This window comes from Drosophila novamexicana, unplaced genomic scaffold, assembly GCF_003285875.2.
Source record: "Drosophila novamexicana strain 15010-1031.04,08,12 unplaced genomic scaffold, DnovRS2.1 tig00001395-arrow-arrow-pilon, whole genome shotgun sequence".
NCBI classification, from domain to species: Eukaryota; Metazoa; Arthropoda; class Insecta; order Diptera; family Drosophilidae; genus Drosophila; species Drosophila novamexicana.
Window position 1 is genome coordinate 585,715 of NW_020824854.1, and position 13,006 is coordinate 598,720.

A 13,006-nucleotide genomic window follows, 5' to 3' on the forward strand; every position below is an offset into this window, starting at 1 on the left:
TACCCATAAGTACAATATTATTTCAATGGCACTTTCTGTTTTTATTTAGCGCCATTTCAAAATGCAACGCTGCTGGGCGTCGCAGGGGTGGGAGAGAGGGGGGGGGGGGGGGGTGGAGTCAAACTGGGCTGGGCTTTTAGTTTTTTTTTTAACACCACTTTGGCGTTACGTGCTGCGAAACCCTTAAAATAAAAAACTGTAAAGTGTTTACATGTAAGCTGAAAAATTACGAACACACATACACATAGATAGAACACACACACATACACAAGCTCACACAGAGACAACATGCCGTACAATTTTTGCACGGATTTATTTCGTTTTTTGCAATTTTTGTGGCCTGCTTTTGAAATATGAAAAAATCCTGCAATTCTTTGTTGCACCTGTGTGTGTATATTTATATATGTGTCTCTGTGTGTGTTTCTGTGTATTTGTGCTATTCGTGTGTGAATATTCGCGCTCCAATAATCACGCAAAGCGTTGGGCTATTTACAAGTATTGACCGTATGACTATAAAGTATGTTAGTTCAGTCCCGTTTTTACAAATTAATTTTTGATATCAAGCATGAAAAAAACTAACACACACATTGCCTTAAACTAACTGGAGGCTTGACTGTATATGATTGTGATTCACACATGCATTTAAAAGAGGTTAAAGGGCAACAAGAAAAAAATGAACTTGATAATTGCTTTACAGTGGTTGAGATAAGCTTAAAATATATGTATTACATTTCTATATATATTTCTAGCGTATATTTTATGAATTGCTTCAGGCTATATTAGTTGATACATAAATATATATATGTAGTTATATACTTACGATGTTTTATTGGCAAAGAGACATATTAATTCACTCATCGAGAGTATTGGCAAAAATATTTTGAGTACATTGCCAATACAACTTGTTAGCCTAATGAAATCAAAGCAGAAAAACCAGCAAGTACATGAAATCATGAGAATCGCATAGTAGGGCAATATTTAAGAATTCAGTGCCTGTCGCAAGTATAAAATATGTATGCATATAAGCATATATGAGCATACTCACACACATACTGACATCCACAAGCACATAGCATATATACGTACGTATTTTTGTTGTATAATTTTTAATGATATTTGACCCTTCCTTTTATATATTAGTCTCGTTATTATAATGACATATTATTATATCAGTATTTTGTCATGCCGTATACAACTATTAGAAGAGGTCACATACCAAATTTTGTGGCCTTAGATATAATAGATCCTGAGATCGGACAGGAAAATATAGTTGGAGTGTTTTTTTTGGTGCTCGCTTCATAAAAGAAACCCCGATATGCGCCCAAATCTAGATAAAAGTTTTGTATATTTTTAAAAAAGAGTATTTAAAATTTTATACAAAGAAAGGTCAGGCTCTGCCCACAGTGCGGTCTTCATATGGAGCCGCCAACAAGTCTGCCAACTCTCAGGGTCACAATTGATCCGTTGATTTTGTTTTATTTGGTTTTTTGCAGTCTCTGACTGTGACTGGGCATTGAGTTCTGCTAATTTGCAGTTGTTTGGCATTAGGAACACGAGCCAGGTGCCCGCCCAGTAACAGCTTGTTGCGGCCTTCTACTATAAATATGACTTGCAGCACGAAAGGGTTAAACAGTTGGTTGGCAAAATGCCCGAGGAGACCATATACTCGCCGTTTAGCTCCGAAATACCGCTCGCGTTCATCTACAATGATACCAAACAGGGTACGGCCCTCTATTGTGGACCCTATCTGAGGTCCATTGAAAGTTTTGCGCAGAAATATCACTATCAACTGCAGCTGGAGCATGTGGAGAATTTGCCAAAGAAGTCGCTGATGCTGCAGCAGATAGCCGAGGGTCATTACAATATGTCCGTGCACGGTGTAAGCATCCGATCCATGTCCGAGGACCCCTTGTCCAATATAACGCAGTACAGTTATCCCATCGAGGTGATGAAGTTCTGCGTGATGGTGCCGCTGGCACCGGAGCTGCCCAAATGGATGTACATGGTCTGGCCGCTGGGTCGCTATGTCTGGACGTCAATCTTCTTGTCCATATTCTATGTGGCCCTGCTGCTGCGCTACATCCATCGACGGGAGACCGCCACGCGCTCCTATACGCGGAATCTGCTGCATGCCCTGGCCATACTCATGTACAGCCCGAACATGAATATGCAGGTGCAGCTTAGTCAGCATCCAGTGCGTATGCTGATCTTCTACATGCTGCTCTACTTGCAGGGCTTTATATTGTCCAATTACCATATCAGTCACATGACCTCCTTCGACATGAAGCCGGTTTTCGTGAGGCCCATTAATACGTGGTCGGATTTAATCGAGTCTCGGGTGCGCATCATTATACCGGATACGCTGCTGGAGGAGCTGCGCGTTTTACCCGTGGTGGATCTTTCATCGCTGGATCCCCAGTTCGAGCCACGCATTTGACAGGACTATCAGCAACTGCTGGTCAGACCGCCGCGCAAGTACGCCTATGTGGTTACACAGGATGCGTGGGAGTTTTTGGATCGCCAGCAGCGCGTCTTGATCCAGCCATACTTTCACATGTCCCAGGTCTGCTTTGGTGGGCTCTTCAATGCGTTTCCGATACAAAAGAATGCACAATTCGCCGACCGCTTGGATCGCTTCCTTATGCATGTGCAGCAGGCGGGCCTGTGGGATTACTGGGAGGAGATGGCCTTTATATATGCGGTACGTGCGCGTTTTGCTCAGGTCTTTCTGGACACCTATCCCGTGGAGCCGCTGAACTTGGAGTTCTTCATCACCGCCTGGATTGTTCTCATCTGTGGCCTGCCCATAAGCGCTGTCGTTTATTGCCTGGAACATTTGTGGATCCGCTGGAGAACAATGCGCATAAACTACAGAATCTATCACGATAAAGAGTTTGAAATTTAATACTAAGTATTTAATCGGTAAAATTACCGAGTATTTATAGGTCGTGCACTTTCATGTCACCAGCAGACTAGCTTAATGGGAATCGCTAAACATACATATACATAAGGGAGTCCCTCTAACAAGGCCTACATTTGTAGCTTTGTTGTTAATTATTATGCTAATTGTTATGGTAATTTATGATATAAATCGGAATAAGTTGAAATCGTTGATATAATTGGTATGTAATCCCTGGAGAACGAGTCTGAGACACTTAAAAGGTTACGATCCCCGACAAAACGTAGACATTACGCATACGCCCCGTGAACGTCTTGAAGAGCTGTCACATGTATACGCCGTACATATTTGTGCTGTGCCTCTTGCAAGGGGCTTGTGCCTGGAATCTGAGGTACATTAGCACAATGCTAGCGGGCTTTAACAAAATGGGTCAGTTTCAGGATTTGGTGTGGTTCGTTAGTCCTCAGCTGAATGGCGAGCATATGGAGAATGTGGACAAATTCATACGCATACTACACGAGGCCTTTGGCCTAACCCAAATAGTTATCTTCAATAACTCAGATATGCGCATGAGTCTCTCGGCTGTGAGGCGCAATCAGGTGAGCGTCGTCTTCACCACCGGCCCCGAGGATCCCATTTTGCAGGTGGCGGATAAGGTGCTGCTGGGCAAACACTATTATCTCTCGGTGTTTATGCTAATGCCCAAGGTGGAAGATATGGAGACGGTGTATGAGTTATGCCGCTTCCTCAACGACAAACAGTTTGAGAACTCTCTCCTGTATTTCGAGTCAGCGGATGGCATCAATCAGCTCTTTGGCACAAATCAGTATCCCGTTGTGCAGTTCGAGAATCGCACAGATCTGATGAGCTTCATGCGGCAACGGGCCAAACAGGTGACCAGCGCCGCGCACGATGTGGGCGGATACCGTTTTGCCACGCCCATGCGTGAGGATGCGCCGCATCTGTTTAGAGTTGGCGATCGCTACGAGGGCAGCACATACCGCATCATCGACACCTTTGTGCAGCATCTGAACGGCAGCTTCCGGGAGTGGCCACTGCCGCCGGATGAGCTTGGCGGGCGTGCGGTCAACATGAAGCAGACCCTGCAGCTGGTGCGTCAGCGGAAGGTTCAGTTCTCTGCCCATGCGTATGCCCTGTTCATGCCGGACGATGAGCTGGAGAAGAGCTATCCACTGCTGGTGGTGCGCTGGTGCCTGATGGTACCGCTCTACAACAGCGTCTCCACCTACTTCTATCCGCTACAGCCCTTCGACTGGACCGTTTGGTTTTTTGTGCTCGGCGCTTTCCTGACGCTCAGCTTGCTGGAGCTGCTTTGGCTATGGTTGGATGCGGCTCATGCGGCAGCTGGACCCACGGCCGCTCTGCTCAACTCCTTTTGCTATATCATCAACATAGCCACTGGGCGGCAGCTGTTGCAGCCGACGTTTTTGCGTCTTCTGCTACTTTGTGCTGTCTTTTTTCATGGCTTCTTTTTGTCGGCCAATTACACATCCACGCTGGGCAGCATTCTGACCGTGAATCTATTCCACGCACAACTAAACACCATGGAGGATTTACTGCGCGCCCAGCTGCCCGTCATGATCATTGACTATGAGCTCGAGTTTCTCTTGCAGCTGCACACGGAGCTGCCGGCGGAGTTCAGGCAGCTGCTGCGACCTGTGGACAGCGGCGTCTTTGCCCGGCACCAGCTTAGCTTTAATAGCTCCTTTGCCTACTTTGTCACTGAGGATAGCTGGCAGTTTTTGGATGAGCAGCAGCGGCATCTGAAGCAGCGCCGGTTCAAGTTCAGCGACATTTGTTTTGGCTCCTATCACCTGGCCTATCCCATGCAGAAGGACTCGTCTCTGTGGCGCGATCTGGAGTACTATACGTTCCGCGTGCATTCCTCGGGACTGCTCTACTACTACGCCCGGCTCAGCTTCGAGTCTGCACTTCATGCGGGCCTTGTGCAGCGCCTGCAGGAGACCAAGGTCTACACATCCGCGGGTCTACAGCATCTGGCCATAGCATTCATATTGCTTTTGGCCATGTCCGCGATTGCAATTATCGTTTTTGCTTTCGAGGTGCTTGCGGCACGCATTTGGCGCCCGAGCACGGACCAGGTGAGGCTTTAATTTGACCATAACCTCAAATTGGGCGCCCAAGCAGGGACGAATTTCAAATATTAATTAACCTCAAAATGAATTTGCCTTCACACTCGCCCGAACAGGGTCAAATTGTGTTATTGATTTGATATTGACCTCAAAATAAAGCCGTTTTTAATTAGTCGTTAAAATAAAAATAAAGTTATTTCAGGCGTAAACTATAAATTGAAAATTGTTTAAACTGAAAATAAATCAAAAATAAATCTGCCCAAAACAAATAAAACAATGACCAAACCCTAACTATAAATAATCTGTTTTGCCCGATCAAGCTTTTTGAATATAATGAGAATCTCATAAGCTTAAAAATGATATATACAAAATTTACCATATAAAAAGATGAGAAATCAAGAGTCTTATCCTAATAAAATTGTTGCATTTATGTTACTTAATATTTAATAATAGAATTCTAGATTTATTTTCTTCTAACGCTTCTGCGCCTTCTTAAGATCCTGCGCAGTCTGTTCCACAGCTTTAGGCAGTATTCTTTGAGCACAAGCTGATGCCACTTCATCTCGAGCACAAAAACGAATCCAGCGAGCACCAGGCCAATGCACCAGGTGCGCATCATGCTGGAAAAGAAACTCATGCTGAGCGGCTGCGGCTGCTCGTGCACAATAATCAGCCGTATGACGCCCATATACAAAGCCTCCCAGAAAGCCTCCCACTTCCAGTGAAGGCCCAGGCCGGATTCCTGGGAGATCAGAATAAAGTTCTGAAACGGCGAGCGTAGATGCGAGTCCAGATGCATGGGAAAGACATGATAGAAGGGACCCGTACAGATCTGCGTCAGCCGAAAGACGGGAACACGCAGATGCTTCTGCAGCATGACAATTGTATCCCAACGATCACTGGACACAAAATAGCCAAAGGTGGCGTTCAGCAGGTCGCGATGCTGCTGAATGAAGTTCGCATCCTCGATATTCACTTGCTTCAGGAAACGGGCCGGAAACTGTTCCAATCGGCTGCTAAGTGCATTGTACTCAAATTCCTGCACCAATATCCTCAGATTGGCATCAATGATGTCCTGCACAGTATTCAGCTGTCGCTGTGGCGGCGCCGAGGTAAAATAGCTGGTCATTTTACTGATATACATATTGGAGGCGACCAATCCCATGATGCTGAGCACCATGTACAAATAGCGCATCCGGCGTGCAGCTGATCGCAGTATAAATATTGGCGGACTGTTTGTCAGGCTGCAGATGCACTGCATCAGGGCGGCGCTCAGATCACGCGGCCGCTGCGGCGTGCATAACCAAATGGCAAAGCTCACGTAGAGCATGGTCAGGATCAACAGCAGCCAGATATTGTCCTGGAGTGCCTCGCGCACATAGAGCTCCTGCAGCGAGTCGTTGCGATAGGGCACCATCAGGCACCAGTCATTGATGCCAATGGGATAGCTGAAGCTCACCGAATAGTTACCCACGAGATCCGTGTAGGAGTGTATCAGCGTCTCGTAGACGCCCTGTGCCACCAGCTCCAAGAGATTGGGCAAATCGAAGCTCTTTATGGTCAGATTGGCGCTAGTGTCCAGCATTGTGGCATTCACAAACTGCAGAAAGCCCTGAAATAGCTTGGCACTAGTGCCGTAGACAGTCTTCTGATCGGCGCCCCGGAAAACACGAGGCATATCATAAAAAATGGGCGTGCTTAGCGGATAGCCCATCATATTGTTGTTGTACTGCCTGTAAAAGTCCCAACTGCGCCACTGTTGGGTTTTGTTCAAAATGCTAAGCTTTGGGTACGGATCCAGTTGGTACACATTGTTGTTGATGGTCAGCAGAAATGTGTTGATGAACTGCTTGGCCCAGGCCCAGTGCAGCACATCCCGGAATATGTTGGAGAACTGGGTGAACGTATCGAAACTATCGTGATATTCGCTGCTGCTCAGATACGGAAAGAGCACAAATATGGTTTTCAGCCAGCGCATGCCCTTCAGTCCCTGCGAGGCCACCTCCATAATGGGATCCGTGTGATGCGTTGTGAAGATCATGACCAGAGACGGCGTGCTTATTAGACTTCTTATCGACGTATTCGAATTGGCCGAGCTATTGTTGTTTCTCACAATTATGCGCGGCACTAGCGGGAACTTTAGCCAGAAGCGATTGAAGAAATCTGTGCCTCCGGCACTGTTCAGATTCAGTTTCTCGGATATGTAAAAGATGAGATTGTGAAAATGGTAGACATCATCGATGTGTTGCACAATGTTGATTACAAATTTATTGTTAATCGCTTGCAAATGTTTTACAATTGTCGCATTCACGGTATCCGCCGCTGTCGTCGGCGTCGGGTCCACCGTTTCCGCTGACGCGGGGCGCAGTATGAGCTCAGCTGCCAGTTTGTCCATTTTCATGGAACGATTGTCGATTCGCAACTGAAAGCTGAAGGCTCGGCCACAGGCCAAGGCGCAATCCGTGCTGCCTTGCGTGTGGTCCACTTGTGGTTGGGCATTGGCCTATGGTCCGAGTGTTGGCTTTGATTATTGCATTCCAACGCCACCAAGTTTGACATTTTGGACATATGCGCAACCAGCAACGAGCATTTTATTGGCTGGCAATCAAATTGTTTACATTGGATGACAGCACCGAAGACGCAGGAGCGAAGCAGGCTTGCAGAGGTTTAATTAAAGGGCGCATATTATGGGAGTTTTTAAAACAGTTCGAGAAATTGATTGCAAAATAAAAAAGCTAAATGTTAAAACAGACGATTGGGTAGCGTAGCGTAGTGGGCTAAGTTTCGGCAAATAAGCAAATTTATGGTTCCCCTGAAAATTGATTTTACTATAATGAAAATATATATTTACACAGTTGATTGAGTAGCGTGTGGGCAAACTGACCACAAAGAGTATATAACGAACGGACAAGGATGAAAACTATTTTGTGTAGCCTTAAAATTCGCAATACTTAAATTTTTATATGCGGCCCCGTTTTGGGCGCCAGCTTGCAGCGCGCCTGTGTAGAAAAGTCCACGCGCTGTTTAGTGTACATGTTTATTGACACATAAAAACCGAAAACCCCTTTTGCTTTTATCTCAAGTGCAAATCAGTCATATTCGCTATTTAGCCGTATTTATGCGGAAAGGTCCATATAATTGGACAAATCGTTGCAGGACATGCGATGGCGGCGCGCCGTATTGGGGCTCAGCGACTTAAAGCGCGCTGGCCCGGGCTTAAAGTGTCATTATTGTACCGTATGGATTTGTGGCCGTTGCAATAGCAATTAAAAATCACGCATACGCAACGTGCAACGCACAGCACGCACAGGCATTTGCGGCGTACATTTTGCGTTGCCTACTTTTCAGCGCGCTGCTTAAATGAGTTAAGGTTGCGGGTCTTAAGTTTCTAAACGTTTGCTGGCCTTGCTGTCGACATCGACTATCCGTTGAAAGGTCGTGCGTTGCATTCTTCATTAGGTTTTAATTGCTGTGAAATTTCATAATTGAGCCAAATGCCAGCAGACATGGCCATAAGCATGGCATAGCTTATCGAGTTACGTCTTGGTTTTTCGGCCAGCAAATGCAATTAGCCACACAGAGCGCACACACACAATACACTCTCACACACACACACACACACACACGCACACACAGCAGATAGATACAAAGTCATCCATATTGTTGCCGGCTGGCAGCTTAAAATATTTATGATTGATGCTGGCTAAAGGTTTTTCGCTTGAGATTGGCCCTAATGCCATATTGACAGTCTTTGCTTTTGTGGCTCGGCTTTTGTTTGCTCGATGATTTGTCAAATATGGCGATTTGATGCTTACGTAATTGTAATGCGCATTACTGTAAGTCAATTCAATTCGCAATTGTTGACACATTTTCACACAAGCACACATCCACACACACATATAAAGTTGGGCTCAAGTATCGTGCGAACTAAAGCAGCTGGCCAACACCTGAAGCTAAACTTGGTGTGGGGCGAGTGGGGGGCAGGACATGTGTTTCAGGAAAAAGGCATCTGCTTAGGCATAAGACAGCACTTCAGCATTTTATTTTTCTTTTTTTTTCTTTTGTTTGTGGTTTTTAATGTGTGCGCCGCAAGCGCTAAAACACATTAAGCCAGCTTGTTGAGCCGCATTCGCCTTTTATATATATTATCTTTCTCTCTTAAATGCTGCTGTGGAGCACAGTGTACGGCGTGTCTAATGCTTGAAAAGTCATGGAATGACAAATAAAATTTTTGAGTTTATAGCCTTGTTAACATACAGTAAAACAAGTTTGTTGCTTGAATTAAAATGCTTTTGTCGAGCGAGAAATGTTAGGCATGGTTCTAAAATATAGAAAATGCCTTTGATTAATTTATTAATTTGTTTTGTTGCACTTAAATACTCATATTACGAACATGTTTTTGGCTACCATTCTATATTTCAAATATTTAATCACATGCTTTAAATAATATACAAAAGCTAATTTGCTTACTAACATCCTTCTTTGCAAAAAGTATAAATTAATTTCTTGTGTAGGGCTTTGATTTTAAGGCTGATTGGGCAGAACTTGAAGCTGTCCCTCAAAAAATCTAATAATCGAATTTTCCACCGAGGAATCTCGGATTTTGCGAAATGTGTGTATTACGTCTCAAATAATTTTTTATGAAGAGCTTGAGAAATGATTTTTAAACCAAATCTTCAACCTCCAAATCTTAAACCTGTATTTCAACCTACAGAAATTAATTTTTCAAAATGTTTTGATCATCAATAACTCAGTGAGGACGAATAATTTTCTATATAGAGACAAATATATACATGTAATATCGTACTCACCTGTAAATTCATACGTACGAGTATTGTACCGTCATCTATCAGTATGCGCGAGACGAACTTTTATATGAATACGTGAGAGGTGCGTAGTAGGGCACTTGCCTTAACATCTGTTCGATTTGCCGTCTCCTCCAATATTAAAGCCGCCGTCTCCTAGATAGTTGAAGCCGCCGCGTCCTTCAGAATTGAAGCCGCCTCCACTACTTGAAGTGAAATCTATGAGACTTACTTGAATTCATGAGAATTGCGTAGAAGGGCATTAATTATGCAAACGTTTCTTTTTCTTAATTTGAGTGCAGCTTGGTCTTGCAAGTAAACATACAAATGTACGCATACATTTATTTGCGTATATATATATATATATATATATTTATATATATAAATTTACAAACACGCATGCATATATATATATGCAAACATACATCAATTCTTACATATATCATATAGTTATAACAACATACAATAATATTCATTAATTAGTACAAACTTGCGCACATACACGAATGTATATTACATACATACAAACATACTTACACACTTAAATCAATAAAAAGACATATGTGTATATGTATAGATATCCACACATGTAAATGCTTACGCACATACAAACATACTCACATGCATGCACGTGTACATACATACATACATACATGCACTTGTACATACATACATACATACATACATACATGTATACATATATACATACATACATACACACACACATACACACACACACACACACACATACATACATACTTACATACATATATACACACACACCCACATTGTACATGCATACATATACACATACAGATATTCACATATATATACAAACATTCAAAACTTACAGACGTACATATATACACACAAATATACACACAGACATACATACGTACGTATTAGATAAAAATAGTTAATAGAAACTAAATTTATTTACGGGGAACGAAATAATTTCGCACGACTTATTTCCGCGCGGAATTATGTTGTTTCAAACGTCATATCTCCGCGTGGAGATATATATTGTTTTTAGGTCTCGTTGGAGTTATGTCGCTTTAAAACGACATAATCTCGCCATGACCTCGCCATGATCTCGCCATGATCTCGCCATAATCTCGCCATGATCTAGCCATGATCTCGCCGGCGGAGTTATGTCATTTTTAAATATCATAATTTCGCCAGAAAAAAAGGAACCTAATTCCGCAGGAAAAATGTAAAGGGTGGAGATATGTCGGCGGAGTTAAGTCGCTAGTTATTATATATATATTCTATCACTATATTTTTTTGTTATATATATTAAGATATAAATAAAATATTTATCGGATATTATATTTAAAAAATCTTTAAAAAAATCTATGTGAAATAAAATAAATGTAATTTTGAGTCTTTCTCCAAACTTTGCTTTTAGAAATAAGTTTCTTTAACGTATATCCAGCTCTGAACACATTTTATAAATCTCACAGCTATAAACTAACTGTTCTAGTATAATATCCACCCAGTCTAACGGACTCAAAATTGAGTTATAAATTTGCCAGCTCTATATACATTTTTTTCTTCTGTATTCTATGTGCTTTATTTTTGTGTTTTTTGTTTGCATGAAGTATCTTATTTCAAATTGTTTTAGTTACACTTTTTTTTGCCAGCTCCAAGTCTAAATGTATCATGTGTAAATGTGTTTCTGCATGTGTGTGCTGTGTGTATGTTGTGTGTGTTTTTGCCATTTCGTAACGGAAGCAAAATGTTGCGAGTGTGCAAAAGTAGTTGAACGAAGGCCCTCGAGTTGTTTCGTTGCCCGTTGCTCATGTCAAGTGCCAGCTGCTGGCCTCCGTGCTGTGTCCTTATGTGCTCATGCCCTCCATCCGATAGCTGGGCTGCACTCTCGACATTTAGCGCCGCCCACACGCTTACCGCCCCCAGAGACCACCGCCCGACCACCCAACTGGCAAACAGGTGTGTTTGACTGGCACCGCAGCATGTGTCGAAACATTGCCAACCGCGGCATGTGTGTGTGTGTGTGTGTGTGTGTGTGTGGCAGCAACTAACTGTTAAGCGAAATTACCGCAATCTCCGCACGTCGAACAATTTTTAATGCTGAAAAATGTATTTTCTAATTTTCTCGCACAAGGGTGTTTTTTCCATTTTTCCCCTGACCAAGTTTATTTTGGCTTTGTCAGTTTTGCGGGCTGTGCGACTGGACAACAGGTGTAACTAATGGGCGTGTATGTATGTGTGTGTGTGTGCCCTCTTAGCACACCTGTAATATTAATGAAAAATAATTATTTTACCATTGAAACTTACTTTTTACCAGCAATCTAATAGCTTTAAGACTTTTTAGCTTCGCATGTGCAACATAATTTTTTGTAAAATTTCTTTTGTTTTTCAATATTATTTTTGAAGCAAATTTTTCTTGCTTGCTTTTTCTCCACCTGGTGGATGCGCATCACTGGCAAATGCAATTTGCACATTAATATCTGAGCGCAGCTAATTTTCAATATGAAACCGACAAACTTGCAGCTTGGAAAGGCTTTGGAAAAAAGGCAATTTCCGCTTTTTTGATGCATTCTTTAATGGGCCCCGTTGAGCTCGGATAGGTGGCAAATGGTTGCTGGCGGGGCAGGTGGGGCTGGTGGGGCTGGTTGGAATGTGGCGGCAACGTAGCCGATATGCCATTATGGTAAAAGTTTGTGTGCCAAGGAAAATGTGCGAAAGAGAAAAGCACTAATAATGTTATTCGATACGAAGTATGTGGGGACAGACGTTGAAAGGACTAGAAATGACTTTGTGGAATTATGTATGGCATATAGCAGATAATCTAGACTTTCAATATGGTTGGATGAAGTTAATGTGTAATCAAAATGAGAGAAAGATTACGCTTACGCTGCCAGAGTATGTCAGGAAGTGTGCTCATAAGAGGCAAATGCAAGTAGTTCGAGTTTCCCATTGGAGGTCAATGAATGTTAAGCGTGACATAATTATAAATAAATAGGAGAAATATGTATATATATAACTTAATTAATTGCAAAATTAATTCATAGAATATTCTGTTGTTTACTTATATTTTATTTATGTAAATCATAATATAAAGATTAATTAGCATAATATAAGCAAAAAATGTCTACTTAAAACAAACCAAAATAAACTAAAGGAAAATTAATCTGATCATAATTTAAAATTTTTTTAATATGCCG

At 42.5% G+C, this 13,006-nt stretch overlaps 3 protein-coding genes across 3 annotated transcripts; 2 read left to right on the forward strand and 1 right to left on the reverse strand.

Moving 5' to 3' along the window:
• Positions 1 to 1,645: 1,645 nt before the first annotated feature.
• Positions 1,646 to 2,905, forward strand: LOC115767421. The gene is made up of 2 exons (XM_030711696.1): positions 1,646 to 2,389; positions 2,441 to 2,905. Exons 1-2 carry the CDS (start codon positions 1,646 to 1,648, stop codon positions 2,903 to 2,905), a joined length of 1,209 nt encoding a protein of 402 aa, XP_030567556.1.
• Positions 2,906 to 3,228: 323 nt separating this feature from the next.
• On the forward strand, positions 3,229 to 5,034 carry LOC115767422. The gene has a single exon (XM_030711697.1). The coding sequence runs from the start codon at positions 3,229 to 3,231 to the stop codon at positions 5,032 to 5,034; it is 1,806 nt and encodes a 601-aa protein (XP_030567557.1).
• A 442-nt stretch (positions 5,035 to 5,476) lies between these two features.
• On the reverse strand, positions 5,477 to 7,408 carry LOC115767423. The gene has a single exon (XM_030711699.1). The coding sequence runs from the start codon at positions 7,406 to 7,408 to the stop codon at positions 5,477 to 5,479; it is 1,932 nt and encodes a 643-aa protein (XP_030567559.1).
• Between the last annotated feature and the right edge of the window lie 5,598 nt (positions 7,409 to 13,006).

Coding starts and splice junctions, on each gene's coding strand:
- LOC115767421 (XM_030711696.1), top strand. CDS start 1,646: ATGCCCGAGGAGACCATATACTCGCCGTTTAGCTCCGAAATACCGCTC. Junction 2,390..2,440: donor AGGAGCTGCGCGTTTTACCC/GTGGTGGATCTT, acceptor CGCATTTGACAG/GACTATCAGCAACTGCTGGT.
- LOC115767423 (XM_030711699.1), bottom strand. CDS start 7,408: ATGGACAAACTGGCAGCTGAGCTCATACTGCGCCCCGCGTCAGCGGAA.
- LOC115767422 (XM_030711697.1), top strand. CDS start 3,229: ATGTATACGCCGTACATATTTGTGCTGTGCCTCTTGCAAGGGGCTTGT.